The sequence below is a fragment of the Phacochoerus africanus genome, chromosome 4 (genome assembly GCF_016906955.1).
Source record: "Phacochoerus africanus isolate WHEZ1 chromosome 4, ROS_Pafr_v1, whole genome shotgun sequence".
NCBI lineage: Eukaryota > Metazoa > Chordata > Mammalia > Artiodactyla > Suidae > Phacochoerus > Phacochoerus africanus.
This window is the reverse complement of record NC_062547.1, coordinates 75351405-75368516: the sequence shown is the minus strand read 5'-3', so window position 1 is coordinate 75368516 and position 17112 is coordinate 75351405. Positions and strand designations below refer to the sequence as shown.

General features: G+C 52.7%; 1 protein-coding gene across 5 annotated transcripts in view; it reads left to right on the top strand.

The window, feature by feature from the left end:
• Window positions 1-17112, top strand: part of NFIC (nuclear factor I C) — a 69668-nt gene that overhangs the window by 39357 nt on the left and 13199 nt on the right. For all 5 annotated transcript variants that reach the window (XM_047777566.1, XM_047777563.1, XM_047777562.1 and 2 more), the window contains exons 3-6: window positions 5886-5957; window positions 8644-8718; window positions 9515-9638; window positions 10264-10388. In XM_047777566.1, the coding sequence (XP_047633522.1) occupies window positions 5886-5957; window positions 8644-8718; window positions 9515-9638; window positions 10264-10388 (396 nt within the window). The remainder of the gene's footprint in view (window positions 1-5885; window positions 5958-8643; window positions 8719-9514; window positions 9639-10263; window positions 10389-17112) is intronic.

Below are 17112 nucleotides of genomic sequence, written 5' to 3'. Positions count from 1 at the left end.
ACACAGCCTGAAATTATAGCCCTGGTTTGTTTGCTTATTGTTCATTACCTGACGCTCCCCCATTAGGAGGTCAGTGCCGTGAGGGCAGGAAATTTTGTCCTCATGGTGGCTGCCATGTTCCCCGAGGCATGTGGCACGCAGAAAGTGCTCAGTCATCAATTTGCCGAGTGATCAAAGGAGAGAAGTAAACGGTGGTGCAGTTCGGCTCCAGTATATGGATGAGAAAAATAGAGGCTCAGAGATGTCAAATGACTTGCACGAGGACACATAGCCAGAGTCAGCAGACTTCCCATAATGTAAATGTGTTAGACCTGTCGGATCACCTGTGGTTTCTATTGCATAGTCTTCTTTCTCTTTTGACAACCCTTTAAAATTGTACAAGAACCTTTTTCTTCATTATTGCCTCCTCTAAAGAGCTGTTTTAGACAGTTTTCTCCCTAATCACTCACCCCATGGAGTTTTAATAGCACAGCTATAGTATATATCTATTTATATACTGTATCTATATGTGTATATACATAAAAAGAACAAAAATTTTTAGCCCCCTTCATCCCCCCCCCCACCAAAAACCAATTTTTGCCCCCACTGAGAATGGATGGATCTAGAACAGGGTTTCTCCCCTCTGCTGACATGGGATGGGGTCATTCTCTGTGGGGCTGTTCTGGGTTCTGTGGGGCATGGAGCAGCCTCCCTGCCCCCACCCCCTCGATGCCAGGAGCCCCCCAGTGGTGACAAATACAGGTGTCCCCAAACATCATCTTAGGAGGCAGGATCGCCCCAGTTAAGAATCTCTGTCCTAGGCAGACAATTTCTTTAAATGGACATCAGGGAGTTCCCGTTGTGGCGCAGTGGAAATGAATGCGCCTAGTATCCATGAGGACATGGGTTCGATCCCTGGCCTTGATCAGTGGGTTGAGGATCCAGCATCGCAGATGCAGCTTGGATCCCGCATTGCTGTGGCTGTGGTGTAGGCCAGTGGATGTAGCTCTGATTCAACCCCTAGCCTTGGAACTTCCCCATGCTGTGGGTACAGCCCTAAAAAGCATAATAAATAAATAAATTAAATAGACATCAGCTTTGGGATGTAGACTCTCCGAGCTGGGCCCCAGTTTACTAACCTCAACAATCAGTTGATTTGATCTATGGTGTCACGAAGCTCTTAACACAGTAAAAATTCAGCAGATGAAAGCTGCCTGCCTGGGGGCTGGGGCATCTTGGGACTCTGGACATGAGCCAGCCTTTAGGCATTATCCATTCAGGGCACATCTGGGTCCATTTTAGGGCTGGATCTCTAAGTAGATAGGAGGGAGGAAGAATTATCTGTGCCCTGTTTTTTGTGTTGTGGGTTTTTTTTTTTTTTTCCTGATTTTTCATGGAAACATCCAGGGTAGCTCAACCTGATAGAACTTTCTGTAATGACAGCATATGTGGCGCCGTCCAGTTCAGTCACCACCAACCACATGTGCCTGTTGAGTATTGAGAGGTATGGCTGAAGTCCTGAAAATTGAACTTAATTTCAGTTTAGCCAATTTAAATTTCAAATCACACATGGTGAGGGGCTGCATAATGGACAGCTCTGGAAGACAGGGAGTTTCCAGGAGCCAAATGACAGGAAAGTTGTCAACAGGTGGGTGAGAAATAGTTTGAGGTTTTAGAGATGACTAAAAATAAGACGGCATAACAAAAAAGGAAGGAGATTCTGACACCTGCTACAACGTGGATCAACCTTGAGGATGTGATGCTCAGTGAGAGAAGCCAGGCAGAGAAGGACAAAGACTGTCTGATTCCACTCCCAGGAGGTCCCTAGAGGAGTCAGATCCACAGAGACAGGAAGGAGATGGTGGGGCGGGGGCTGCCGGAGGGGAGGGAGAGTCAGTATTTCATGCAGACAGAGTTTCAGTTTGGGAAGATAGAGAAAGTCCTGGAGATGGATGGTAGGGATGGTTGCACAACAATGTGAATATGCTTAATATAACTGTGCATTTATAAATGGTTAAATGTTAAATTTTGTGTGTGTATATTTCAACCGTATCTAAAAATGAATTTGAAAAGTTTTAATGAGATGGCATATAATTACAGCATCATATTATTTAGAAGCTGCACTTATTTAAATTAAAAAAAAAAAAAAACCTCCCAGGACTATAGCAAAAAAGAGCTTCTTCAGCCCAATAAAGGGATCTGCAGAAACCCATAGCTAATATCATTCTTAGTGGTGAGAGACTGAATGGGCTACCCTAACATCAGAAACTGGGACATCTGCTCTCATCATGTCTAGTCAACATGGTTCTAGAAGTCTAGCCAGTACAGTAAAGCAAGAAAAAGAAATCAGAGGCATACAGATTAGGAAGGAAGAAATAAAATTAGCTCTATTTGCAAGTGTCATGATGGTCTACATAGAAGATCCCAAGGAATCTACCTAAAAAAAAAAATTTGCTCTTAGAACTAGTATGTGTTTTCAATAAGGTTGCAGAATACAAGATTAACACCCCCAAACCAATGGCATTTCTAAATGCTAGCAATGAACAATTAGATACCTAAATTTTAAAAACAGTCATTTAGGAGTTCCCATTGTGGTTCAGCAGGTTAAGATTCTGACTAGTATCCATGAGGATTCAGGTCCGGTCCCTGGCCTTGCTCAGTGGGTTAAGGACCTGGCATTGCCACAAGCTTCAAGTGGGTGTAGATGTGGCTCGGATTCAACCCCTATCCTGGGAACTTTCATATGCCGCACGTGTGGCTGTAAAAACAAAAAAAAAAACCCTAAAACTCTTATTTATAATTGCTCCCCAAACCCACCATATACTGTCAATTTGGTGCCAACTCTTTTTTTTTTTTTTTGGTCTTTTTGTCTTTTGAGGGCCACACCCTCGGCATATGGAGGTTCCCAGGCTAGGGGTCTAATCGGAGCTGTTGCTGCCAGCCTACACCACAGCCACAGCAACGCAGGATCCTTAACCCACTGAGAAAGGCCAGGGATTGAACTCACAACCTCATGGTTCCTAGTCCAATTTGTTAACGCAGAACTACAACGGGAACTCCAAGTGCCAACTCTTTTATATTCGTTATTAGCTGACTTGGACACCTGGGAGGTGGGTTTTATTATATTCCCATTTTACAGATGAGAAAACTGAGGCTCAGACAGGTGGTATGGCCTGAGGTCACAGATTAATGGATAAGGGCTCCAAACTAGAGCCAGCCATAGACTGGCTATGATTTTCAATCCATAGGAAGTAACAGCACCCAAGGCAGAAACAGCAAGGAGATAGTAATAATAGTAATGAACCCCTCCCTCCAGGGAGTGAAGTGCTTGCTACATACCAGCCACTTGTTTGGGTTACTTGATTGCATTCATTGTTACCTTTCCCCTCTTGAACAGCCTCTGAGAGAGATGCGGTAATTGTGCCCATTTCACAGATGGAGGAAGTAAGGCACAGAGAGCAATGAGGGGACTCGACTGGGGCCCACAGCCCTGGCTGCCAGGTTCCAAAGCTCAAGCACATAATCTGAGCTCAGGACACATCCCCCTTCTTGAATAAGCGCCTGAGTGCCAGCCGGGCACTGCTGCCCGCTGAGGCCCTGTGGACGCTGATTCCGGAAGAGGGTCTGTGCCCGAGGCCTGGAGCCCGACGGCTGGCTGCCCAGGCTGGGCCCTTCCCAACGGAGTGGCCACCCGTGCCCAGCCATGTGGCCATCCAAGCGGGACAGGCCGGCTCCAAGGGGCTGCTGGCTGCCCAGCAAGCCCAGGAGTGGCCACAGGGCGTGGGGCCGAGCCGGGCACAGTCCCCTCACCGCTGCCCAGCGCAGTTGGCTACACAGGGGCTACTCAGCCAAGCCAAGGAGGGCTGTGCATCTGCTCCTGTCGCGGATGGGGAAACTGAGGCAGGGTGGGACTGCTCCCATACTGTTTACAGCATCCCCGCTCTTGGCTGCCAGTAGGTGCTCAGCATACAGCGTGTGCAAAGCCACTAGTGCGATGCCAGGCAAACAGCAAGCGCACGGTGACTGTTGTAGGAAACGTCATCATTATCCCCACAGCAACCCTGCATAAACTTAGGCCCCAGGAGGGGAAGTGACCTCCCCAGGACCAGGCGACCTCCTAGACTCCTAGAGCCGGGTTGCGAACTTGCTCCATGCGAACGTGTGCCCGCTGATCGATGAAGCTCGGAGACTCATGCTGGCATCAGCAGCCGGCAGCCGGCTAGATGTCTAGATGCATGCGCAAACCAGCAATTACAATACAGGGTGTGGGGCCAGCAGTTTTCCTTCCTTCTTACCCTCGGTTTTCCATGTCTACACAATGGGTACAATCCCAGTACCAGATTTGTGGCTCTCTTAAGGACCTAAGGGAACATATGAAATGGGAACAGCAAAGCTCCACATCTGCAGTCATCAGAGGGGATTTAAAAATAACAGTAACAGGAGTTCCCATTGTGGCTCAGCTTTAAGGAAACCGACTAGTATTCATGAGGACGCGGGTTCCATCCCTGGCCCTGTTCAGTGGGTTATGGCTTCTGCGTTGCCGTGAGGTCACAGATGCAGCTCGGATCCCCTGTTGCTGTGGCTGTGGTGTAGGCTGGCAGCTGCAGCTCTGATTCAACTCCTAGCTGGGGCATTTCCATGTGCTGTGGGTGTGGTCCTAAAAAGAAAATCAATCAATAACAGTAATAATCATGGGATGGACGTTACCATATATCTGGAGCTCAGTATGCCCTAAGCGCCTCATATTGTTATCTCCTTGCCACTTCCTGGCAACCTAGGCAGGCCTTGAGATGCTTTCACATACTTGTTATTATTATTATTGTTATTTTTGGGGCTGCCCTGGGGGCATGTGGAAGTTCCCAAGCCATGGATAGAACCTGCACCACCACAGTGACCCAGGCCACTGCAGTGACAAAGCCAGATCCTTAGCAGTTGCACCACAGGGAACTCAGCTTTCACATATTTGAAAGAGAAAACTCTGAGGCCCAGGGCAGTTAAGCAACCTGCCTGAAGTCACACAGCAATTTACCTCTGGGCTGTGGAGCGTGGAAGGTGGGAGGGGCCTGATTTTCTTTCTCTGGCATTTGATGGTGATTCCCACCACTTTCATCCTTGACCAGAGAAACAAATGGGTAGGGCTGGGGGTTCTGTCCGGCTTGGCTTAGCCATGTGCTCCCCCGTAGTCTGGGGTGGAGGGTGTGGGGGCTGCAGAGTGGGCTGGCTCCACCCGCCCTCTATCCAGGCCTCAGGAGCCGATAACGCTGAGCTCAGCGTCTGTCTGCTTCGTCTGTCTGCCAAGGAGCCTGATTATTTTTAGATAAGATGGAGGGGCGGGCGCCAGGGTGGGAGGGAGCCTCCAAGCCAGGCGGGTGGGCGGGGGGGACATTATGGGCTGCAGAAAGATGCCCCTCAGCCCCCTCTCTGGGAGCCCTGAGTAGCAACCCAAGACCACAGTATGGGCCCCCAGGACTTCGAAGGTAGAGGCAGAGGGGAAGGTCCAGAGGGGGCAAGTACTCATCTCTCTGGCCCTCAGTTTTCCTGTCTGTAAAATGGGCATAACAAGAGCTCCCACTTCATACAATAGAGGCAGGATGAATGAGTGGTCCTCACTTTGCCGCTGAAGAGACAGTCTGGGGAGCACTTCCCCACCACTGCACCCACCCCTACCCACAGGTTCTCACTATGGTCCCGCACACAGGCAGGCTGGAACCCAGTGACCTCAGACATCCATGAACCCCTGGGCAGCTGTAGGGGAGGGGGCCAATCAGAGATGCCGGGGCCACGCCATGCTCCGAACCACCATCTCCATGGTGCTGGCCCAGCCTAGCATGGGACTGATGTCCCCACCCCTCTGGGGTGGGGGGCATACCTGCCATGCCACCAACTCCCTTGCCATCTCTTTGCAGATGCGGAGCAGAGCGGCAGTCCGCGGGCAGGGATGGGCTCCGACCAGGAGGACAGCAAGCCCATCACACTGGGTGAGTCTGGGGAGAGCGTGGATGGGGGCACAGCTCGTCCCCATCTTTTACTTAGGAAACATCTTCAGAGCACTCCCTCTGGATTCTATATGGTCCTGTGTGAGCACCTAAGTCATTCCTCACAGCCCTGCAAGTGGGGTGGGTGCTGTTGTTGTTCCGTTTTGCAGATGAGGAGACTGAGGCCAGGAGAGGCTCATGGGCCTTCCCAGGGGCAGCCAGGGAGCTGGGGTTGGAACCCACGACCCAGAGCTCTAGTGTCTGAGCTCTGAGGTGCTCCCCCCATGGGAGAGGCCCTGCAGTCTCATGTGACACTTAAGGATGAGTAGTACAAGTCAGTTCTGTGTTAAGGGGGACAGGGATCCATGCCCTGGACAGAAAGGATTTGGAAGCTGTAGAGGCCCCGCTTCTACTCTGGTCCCCTGGCCCCTGCGCTTCCCCACCCCCAGACTGTCCTCCCTAGTCAGAGGGTGCTTGGGAACACCTGAGTCAGTTCCTGCCCCTCTTCTGCCTACAGTTCTCCATGGCTCCCACCTCCTTCAGGGTAAAAGCCCACCTCTTACCCTCAGACCACAGGCCCTGCAACCTCCCTCATCCCTCCCCTGTCCTCACCTCCTCCGTTTCTCCAGTTCATTCATTCCACTCCACCTACATGGGCCTCATCACTGTTCCTCTAACATGCCAGGCACCATCATGCCCCCAGGACCTTCGCATGTGCTGTGACCTCTGTCTGGACAGCTAACTGCTCACTCTCTCTCCAGATCACCCGGGTCTCAGCTCAGTTGCCTCCATCTCAGGCATATCTTCCCTGAGCTCCTCAGCCCAAGCAGCCTCAGCCACTCTCAATGGCAGCCCTCAATTTTATTTCCTTTAGAGGAAATTAGTGATTGCATATGTGTTTGCTTATCTCACTTGGTGGACCATCACCTCCTCAAGGGCAGAGATGTTTGTCTTGATCAGTATTGTATGCTCAGGGCCTAGAACAGGACCTGGAACACAGTAGGTACTCAAAAAATATTTGTAGAAATCAAAAAAGGGGACTTCCCATCATGGCTCAGTGGTTAACGAACCTGACTAGTAACCATGAGGTTGCGGGTTCGATCCCTGGCCTCACTCAGTGGGTTAAGGATCCGGCCTTGCTGTGAGCTGTGGTGTAGGTCACAGACATGGCTCAGATCCTGCATTGCTGTGGCTCTGGCATAGGCCAGCAGCTGTAGCTCCTATTCGACCCCTAGCCTGGGAACCTCCACATGCCGCAGGTACGGCCCTAAAAAGACAAAAGACAAAAAAAAAAGAAGGAGAGAAGGAGGAGTTCCCATTGTGGCTTAGTGGTAATGGACCCAACTAGTCCATGATAATGCAGGTTTGAGCCCTGGCCTTGCTTAGTAGGTTAGGGATCCAGCGTTGCCAAGAGCTGTGGTGTAGGTTGCAGACCTGGCTCAGGTCCTGCGTTGCCATGGCTGTGGTGTAGGCTGACAGCTACAGCTCTGATTCAACCCCTAGCCTGGGAACTTCCATGTGCCACGGGTGCAGCCAAAAAAAAAAGAGAGAGAGAGAGAGACGGAGGGATGAAGCAGAGGGGAGAAGAGAAACTAAAGAGACAGTACATCAGCAGTGAAGAAGGAGAGATGAAAAGAGAGAAAGACAAAACAGCCAGTGGGTGAGGGCATCGTCCTTGGAAGGTCCAGCACAGGCATGCAAAGGGAGGCTGTATGTTTCCAGGAGGTTCACAGGCCCCCAGGCCACACCTCACTGGCCATCTGTGACCCGAGTCCTCCCTGGCCTCCTGTGATCTCCAGGCACCTCCCTCCAAGCCAGATGTTCAAGGCAGGCGGTGGGGGCTGCGGTGCTTGGCCTGGTCCCGTTGGGAGTTCCAGCGTCTGGTGGAGGAAATCACTTCCTCCCCACCCGCCAGGGAGTCCCTTGGAGATGGAGCTGGGCTAGCGCTACACAAACAGGAAACCCCGGTGGGGGGAGGGCTCAGGGACATGCTGACACCAGCTGGCCAGATGGGTCAGCAGGAAATGGCCATGGCCACTTCCCCGGACACTGAGGGCCACCGCCCTGTCCTCCTTGGGATGTTATGGTCCCGAGCCTCCCATCGTGGGCTTGGGCAGGTAGTAATTGCTCAAGAAATGGTGTGCACAAAGCAGGGATCGGGGTAGCAGACCTCTGGGGAACTGGGCGCTGCTGTGAGCTCCCTGTGACCCATGCTGCCCCCTGGGGGCCAAGACAAGAACTTCTTCTACTACCCCAGAAAGATAGGAGCTGCCCACCTGAGGGTCCCACCTCCAGTCTGAAGTCTCTCCCTGACTCCAGCCCTGTTGGCCTCTGATTTGCCAAGTGCATCCCAACCCCAGGGACTTTGCACTGGCTGTTCCCACTGCCAGGAACACCATGACCCACAGGGAGGCTGTGTGAAGGCTCGGGCTGGAGAAGGGGAGGCTGGGTGAGGCTGCAGGGAGAAAAACACAGCACACTCAGGAAAGACTATCCACTCCAGCTGTGTTAGGACTCTGCCATCGGACTGGAGGGCTTAGCTGGCCATCCTTGGGCTGCAGGGGACGGGGGGCACCGAGGCTGGGTCCAGCCCCCAGAGTCAGGGTGGCCTAAAGGTATCAAGGGGGGGGCGGGGAGCAGACCTAGCTTGGGTGACCGCTTGCTGACCCCCGTCCTCCTACTCTTCCAGACACCACCGACTTCCAGGAGAGCTTCGTCACCTCTGGTGTGTTCAGTGTCACTGAGCTCATCCAAGTGTCCCGGAGTAAGTGTCCTCACCCACCCTGTGCTGGGACCCACAGTGGGGAGGGGGATTGGAAAGGAGAAGTGTCTTCAGGATGGGGGCTCCAAGAGGAAAAGGGATTTGGGGAGAGGCAGGGCTCAGAGAGGAAGAAGGAGCCCAGCACCCTGCCCCACTCCCCCATGTCCTCTCCAGCCACAACTGTCACCGAGCCAAAGTTCCTAGGAAGGGCGGTATCCAGACCCCAGAGCCCAAGGTTAGGGCAAAATGCTCTTCCCCAGGAAAGACTCCAGGTGATTGGTGGAAGGGCTAAAGAAACTTCTGCCCCAGCATCCCCACTTCCTGGGGCCTCCCTCACCCCCCCAGGAGGAGACCCCAGAGGGCCCCTCCCCCATCTGCTTTGCTCCCTATCCTCTTGCCTTATTTGTGGACCTGCCGGGGACCCATCTGAAACCCCCCCCCCAGACACCCCTGCTTGAATCCTGCCACAAAAAGCTCTGGGCATTGTCCTGCCTTAACCCTAACCATTGCCCTCCCTGCCCAGATCAGCAGAGCCTGGCCTCTGGGAGTGCCAGGAAGCCTGGCCTCCAGCTCTGGCTATGCCTCTACCTCACAGTGTGACCTTGGCCTCTTTCAGTGGCCTGGTGCTTCTGATCCATAGAATAAGGCCAGCTTCAGCGAAATTGGGAACCAGGTCAATTTGGGAAGGGGTTCCCTTTCAGACTGCCAGCCCTCAGATGGCTCCCCCAACCTCTCCAGGGCAAACTGCAGCCCTGGGCTTTGTTCCCTCCCTCACTCTCCTCTCTGTTGCCCTCCACAGCACCTGTGGTGACTGGAACAGGACCCAACTTCTCCCTGGGGGAGCTTCAGGGGCACCTGGCATATGACCTAAATCCAGCCAGCACCGGCATGAGAAGAACGCTACCCAGCACTTCCTCCAGCGGGTATGTGCCCAAAGCCAAACCTATGGTCATTTGACGGCCCCCCGCCCACTTCCATCCAGCCCCATCTTGTTCATTCCTCTCTCTGTTTTCACATTCCACCTGAGAAACTTACTCATCCTTCAAAACCCAGCTCCCAAGTGATTCTTTCCCCAGCCCTAATGTCCTACTCTGGGCTCCCACAGCCTCGAGTCCTGCAAGCCCACACCTTAAGACTACATAAGAATGCAGACACCGGTTCTTTCTGAGATACGCTATATAACCATGAGTCGATCGCAGTGTCTGCCTCGGTTTCCCCATCTGTAAAATGGGATCATACTCCTACTGAATTATTCAGAGGATCGCAGTAGGCCAAGGCCTTCAGCACTTTAGGCTCCACTCTGCTAGCTTGCTAGCTTGGACCTCGACTGAGTCCTTCCCTGCCTCTAGCCCCAGGCATCCCATCCCAGTAACTGGCAGGTTGAAACAGGTGTTAAGTGAGAACCAGCTGCAAGTCTACGGCTCGCATTCTGTCTCGCGATAGCACTGCCTTCGCCCCGCCCCCTAAGAGCCGGAAAGAGCGAAGCCCGCCTGGCCCACTGCGTCTCTCTAGTAACCGTCTTATTGGCTTCCTCCCCTCGTCCCTTAGGAGCAAGAGGCACAAATCGGGCTCGATGGAGGAAGACGTGGACACGAGCCCCGGCGGCGATTACTACACCTCGCCCAGTTCTCCCACGAGTAGCAACCGCAACTGGACGGAGGACATGGAAGGAGGTGGGGCTGGCGGCGCGGCGGGGGCTGGCCGGCCTTCCGGTCGAGGTTACCGCGGCTGGGCTGGGACTACGTATTCCGTCAGGCACTGCGGGAGACGCTAGGGAGCTGGGAACCGGCCTGGAGCCTGGGACCTCCTGGGAATTGTAGTCGCGCCGGCTTGTGCATGTTTGGAAGTAAAGTCCAGGTTCACATTCCGGAACTCGTTGGTTCCGCTTTGGCCGGGGTGGGCGGAGATTATCAATTCCCCGGCTTTCCTGCGCTTTGCCTGTAAGGGCCAATCTCTGTGGGGTTCCGGATCTACAGAATTGACTTAGTAGCGGTTGTGATCGACAGGATGCTTCTTCCTGGAGTCTGCTATAGACCGTCACCTATAAGGGTCGTTGCTAGAAGGTCCTGCGATGTAGGCTCCCTTCTCGCTGTGTCCTCCTTGGAGTTCCTGTTTTTACAGGATTTCCATCTCCGTAGGATCTTGCTCCATGTGATTCCATTTCCATAGGAGCCCCGCCTCTTTTCTCATAGCGTCTTTTTCCCGTAGATTTTCTTGTTGCTCTTCTGTCCTCCTAGGGTCCTCTCCAGAGGATTCCTTTCATGGGATTCCTGTTCTGTAGGGTCAGTGGTTCCGAAGGGTCTCTTTTCTGTCGAGCGCTGCTTCATCGGGATTCTTTGTTTGTTTACCGTCTCCCCAGGAGCTTTTTCTGAAGATTTCCCTGTGGAGTTCCCTTCAATGTGGTTCTCATCTAAAAAATCCCTTTCACCTTCTGATTTTGCTGCTCTCTAGCGGGTCAGCATCCGTGACTTTCAGGAAATTGTTTGCAAAGTAGCCTGAAGGAAGGGTGACCCTGGCATTCCTCAGATCCTCAGCTGGGTCTGTGCCCCAAAATTTTAGAAGCATGGCTCTACCCAGCCCCCATCTTGTATCAAAACTTCATGCCAGAGGATAGCCTAGTGGTTACAAACATGGACAGTCGAGTCCCTCAGCCCTTAGCTTCCTGGTGACTCCACCTCTCTGGGCCTCAGTTTCTTTGTGGAGGGGGGGTGCGGTGTGGTGCCTGAACCCTCGGCATATGGAAGTTCCCAGGCCAGGGGTCAAAGTGAGTTCCCAGACTAGGGGAGGGAGCAGCAGCTGCCAGCTTAAGCCATGGCCACGGCCACAGCCACAGCAGCACGGGATCCCAGCTGTGTCTTCAGCCTACAGCACAGCAGCTCATGGCAACTCAGGGTCCTTAACCCACTGAACGAGGCCTGGGATCAAACCCGCATCCTCATGGATCCTAGTCGGGTTTGTTAACCACTGAGCCACTAAGGGAACTCTGGGCCTCAGTTTCTTCATCTGTAAAATAGGTATGTTAATACCTGGCAGTAACCACCTCATAGGGTTGTTGTGGGAACTAAGTGAATTAATACATATGATCCCTAAAACAAGCTTGGCACATAATAAGTGCCCAGAATACCTTATGATTATTTCCCTCTCTCCTTCTCTTCTCTCCCTGCTACTTATCCTTATAGAGCCCAATTTGTCATAAAGATCTGTCTGTACAAAAAAAAAAAAAAAAGATCTAGGGAGTTCCCGTCGTGGCTCAGTGGTTAACGAATCCAACTAGGTACCATGAAGTTGCGGGTTCGATCCCTGGCCTTGCTCAGTGGGTTAAGGATCTGGCATTGCCGTGAGCTGTGGTGTAGGTTGCAGATGTGGCTCGGATCCCGCGTTGCTGTGGCTCTGGCGTAGGCTGGCAACCACAGCTCCGATTAGACCCCTAGCCCAGGAACCTCCATATGCCACGGGAGCGGCCCTAGAAAAGACAAAAAAAAAAAAAAAGATCTGTCTGTAAAAAGGGCCATACTGAAGTTCCCACTGTGGCTCAGCAGGTTAAGAACCCATTAGAGTATCGGTGAGAATGTGGGTTCAATTCCTGGCCTCGCTCAGTGAGTTAAGGATCCGGTGTTGCCGCAATCTGCAGATGCAGCTTGAATCTAGTGTTGCTGTGATTGTGGCATGGTCCGGCAATTGTAGCTCTGATTCGACCCCTAGCCTGGGAACCTCCATATGCCACGGGTGCAGCCCTAAAAAGACAAAAGACCAAACAAACAACAAAAGAAGTGCCCAGGAAACGGAAGTTTCTTGGTCAACACTTCCATGTCTTTATAAAAATTCTCATCTCTTTAAATCGGTCTCTAACACATCTGGTTGTGACATTGGAGGTTCCATGTGTCCTCCTTCCTCAGGAGGGCTTCCAGAGCAGGTACTTAATGCTAGGAGGGCCTGTCTATTTATTAGGCTTGAATTTATGGGTCTGAGTGTCTCTATGGTTTTATTTCTGTGGGTCTCCCATCTGTCTCAAGTCTGTCTCTATAAAGACTCTTTATTCAGTAAGCTTTAAGTCTGATTGTGGATAACAGAAAACTCAAAAGGAAGTACATTTCTCTCATGAGTAAACGTCCAGCAATCAGTAGCCCTGGGCAAGTGTAATGTGAAGGACTTAGTCTCCTGCCTTATGTTTCACTGAATGTGGGGTTCATTGCTACTTCATGGTCCAAGGTAACTGTTGGAGCTCCAGCCATCATGTCTGCTTTCCAGCCAGCAGGAAAGAAGAAGGGTCAAATCTGGGCATGTCCTCTCCCTTTAAGAATGACTTTTTTAAAAAAAAATGATTCTCAGGGGCATTCCCTGGTGACCTATCAATTAAGGATCTGGCCATGTCACTCCTGTGGCTCGGTTTTGATCACTGACCTAGGAGCTTTTGCGTGCTGCAGGCAGAGTTCCTATTGTGGCTCAGTGGTAACGAACCCAACTAGCATCCATGAGGATGTAGGTTCCATCCCTGGCCTTGTTCAGTGGGTTAAGGATCTTGTGTTGCCGTAAGCTGTGGTGTAGGTTGTAGATGTGGCTCGGATCCTACATCACTGTGGCTGTGGTGTAGGCTGGCAGCTGCAGCTCCAGTTCAGCCCCTAGCCTGGGATCCTCCATATTGCCATGGGTGCAGCCTTAAAAAGACAAAAAAAAAGAAGAAGATGGATTTACCTCTTCTACTTATCTCTAGGCCTCTGAGTTAGTAGTAGGGATATACTCTGCTGTCAGGGATATTGGGAAATGTAGTCTTATTTTGGGTAACTGTGTACCCATCGCAAATTCAAGGGTTCCATTACTGAAGAAGAAGGGTAAGGCAGATATTGGGAGACATTTAATTTCTTCCCTGTCATTTGCTGATTGGGAACTCAAAAGCACTTCACATTAACTCTGTGATTGAAGAGGGTGTCTATGTATAAAGTGTATACTACTTAGAACTGAAAGACAGCCTCTGTGATGTAGCCACAGCAGCCCGAGAGGAAAAATTATAGCCTTTATGTCTGTTGATTAGAAAAAGAGAAAGTCTGGAAATAAAGAACCGAGGTTGAAATTGAGGACACTCAACAAAGAAAAGGACAATTTGAAGGCAAAGGAAATGTTAGCCACTGGGGTTTGGTCTGGCCTTCCTGCCCTGAGAATAAAGTGGCCACTGGGGCAGGACAAGGAGGAGCCCATACTAGCTTCTGGTGTGTGATGGGGACTCACAGAGCTGGAAGGGAATGCCAGAGGAGGTCAGTCCCCCTGTCCCTCCCATTGGTTGCCTCGGGTGATGGCAAACTCCCTCCTTCCTGTGGGAGCCTCAGTAGAAACCTCTGGTGTGTGCCTGCCCCTGCCTTCTGGGTGCTCACAGGCTAGTTGGAGATGGATTCTATTCCCCCACCACCACCCCTGCTCCTCCTCACTCTTTTTCCCCTCCTCCTCCTCCTGGCTTCCTCCAGCTTCCTGTCTAGACAGCCCCCAATTAGCTGTTCATTAAGGGGGTTAAGCTGATTAGAGCATTCTCTCCCTTCCTCTGCCGTGGCCACTGTGGGCAGCGCTCGGCTAAGCCCAGCCCCAGCCTCCACGCTGTGGTGCCTGGGAAGGGCAGAAGCGGGTGGAGGCTGGGGGGAATCATGCCAGCCCCACCCAGGCAAGACCCCCCACCCAAGCTAGACTCCTGCAACCACATCTCTCAGGCCCCATGTGCCAGCTTCCAGTCCTTTTGCCCCCCTCCCCCCGCCCCCTGTGCCCAGGCCAGGAGTGCCCTTGCTCTTCCTGAGGCATTTCCTGATACCCACCCAGACAGGGCAGAAAGGGGGCCCCAAAGCACTTTGCTCTTGCTGTTTCTGTGGCCTTTCCACAGGGGACATATCCTCCCCCCAACCCTCCTGCCACAGGCAGTTGTTTGTTATATGAAATGAAACAGGTAACTCCCATCTCTCTGCTCTGCTACCCAGGAGGACTTCCCCCATATCTTTTTGAACTTGGGGGGCAGGGGGTGGCAGAGTATGGTCTGTGGAGTTACGAGTTGCCTTTGAATCCCAGATCCACCACCTCTTGGCTCCTTAGGACCTCATAAAGGTCCTCACCCAGGTCAGTTCTGGCCGCGGGGCGATGTCTGGGGACATCTCTGGTTATCATGACTGGGGATTCCTGGCGTGCAGTGGATGAAACCAGGAGAGGCTATTCCATGTCCCATAGTGCCCAGGACAGCCCCACAGGGCAACCCAGCCCCCACGTCAGCAGTGCTAGGAGAGGGGATGACCCTCTGGCATAGTAAGTACCCATGGGTGGTGGCCATGGCAAGCAGAACTGGGCTCTGTCCACCCAGCTGTCCACTCCACGTGCTCCCACCCGCCCCTGTATTCTGGACCCCAGAGGCCCAGCAGTCGGCTGCAGTGTCCTCCCCATTGGAGCTGGCGTTGTGCAGGGCATGGGCTAGTTTGTTGAGCAGGTGAGTGGGTGCCCACATGAGGATGCATAGGGCTGCCTGTTAAATGAAGAGTATGTGCTTTGACAGGGGACAGACGGACATGTATGACAGGCAGGTGGTAAATCACTCAGGGAACTCCCTGGTGGCCTAGCAACAAAAGGATCCGGCGTTGTCACTGCTGTGGCACGGCTTCGATCCCTGGCCCAGGAACTTCCTCATGTGTGTCCCTTAGGGTTTATATCTTCAACGGGGGACATAGAGGTGCTCATATGGGGGCCTGTAGACATGTATGTTGAGCAAGTAGATGGCTGCTCGGATCCAGGGACGTTGAGGGCACGCACTGTGTTACCCGGACGGCGGTTGCTGGCCTGGGGCCGTTACTGGCATGTTTGTTGAACACACGGGGGCTGTTCAGATGCGGGAACACAGACGTGTGCGGGGCCCTCCTGGAGCCTACCCAAGAGGTCACATTTTTTTTTTTCTTGGCCATGCCCATGGCATGTGGATACTCCTGGGCCAGGGGTCAAACAGGTGCACAGCAGTGACCCCAGCCATTGCAGTGACAATACCAATCTTTTATTATTATTATTATTATTATATTATTATGATCGATTTACAGTGTTCCGTCAATTTCTGTTGTACAGCAAAGTGACCCAGTCACACATATATATATGATTCCTTTTCTCACGTTTTTCTCCATCATGTTCCATCACAAGTGATTAGATATACAATTCCCTGTGCTGTACAGCAGGATCGCATTGCCTGTCCACTCCAAATGCAAGAGTTTTCATCTACTAACCCTAGACTCCCAATTCACCCCACTCCCTTCCTCTCCGCCCCGGCAAACATGTCTATCCCACGTGTCCATGATGGACGGTACCAATCCTTAGCCTGCTGCACCACAAGAGAGCTCCAGGGCTCACTGTTTCTTGCAATCCCAGGCAGTCGCCCCTCCCCTCCACCCTGGTTCAAGCAGGCCCCATCTCAGAAAGCTCTAGCAGGGCCTGGGGGCGGGATCCACTCTGGGCTATTTCCATCCGGGACAGGCTGTTCTAGGAAATCCTCCTAAGTGCACATCTGACAGCCCTAACCTCATTCCCACCGCAGCCCTGCGCCAGCAGGGAGCCCGCCACCTTCCACACACATGCACACATACACATAGCCTCACACAGGGGAAGATGCCTCAGCGTGGGGGATGGACAGAGATGCCTGCTCACAGAACCATGGGCAAGAGACCCCAGAAACAGTGGACTTATAGAGAGGCGGGGGTTCTACCTCAGGTGGTTTTGCCCCAGGGGACCCTGGGCCTTGTATGGGGACATCTGTAGTTGTCATGGGGGGGCACCTGGCATCAAGTGGGTGGGGCCAGGACTGTGGCTCCACCTCTGCAGCGCCTAGAACGGCCCCACAGAGAGTGCCCCCAGTGTCAGCAGAGAAGCCACTTGTGCTGGGTGGGAAGGATGTCAAACCCCTCACCGTGTGTGAATCCGCTGTGGGGCTTGAGGGGGTGCCTTTCACCCTAAAATGAATTTTAAAATAATTTCTCAACATGTCCATCTCCAGGCCCCACTTCCCTGAGAGTCCTCTTCCAGGGACGGGGCGGGGCCGGGACTCTGTCCTTATTCAGGGCCATCGTCATCCTCAGGTCTCTAGACCTGAAAAAGCCTCTGCAGATGGCGGCAGGGAGGGGCTGCTGGGAGGCACGCGGGGAAATCTGCGCTCCTCCAGGGCAGTCCGTCCTGCACATCATGACAAGGATCCTTCTGCACCAGTGTTTGCCCTGCGCCACAGCCTCCACGGAGTCTGTACCCATCTTACATTCTTCACTCACTGAGGCTGAGCTGAGTACTGTCTGGGATCCTGAGGGCACCCGGGGGAGGTCAGGAGGCCCCAGTCTGCAGAGAAATGGCAGCAAGTAATGCTAGCACATGGGTGTGTGCCAGGTCCTGGTGTAATGATTTTACGTG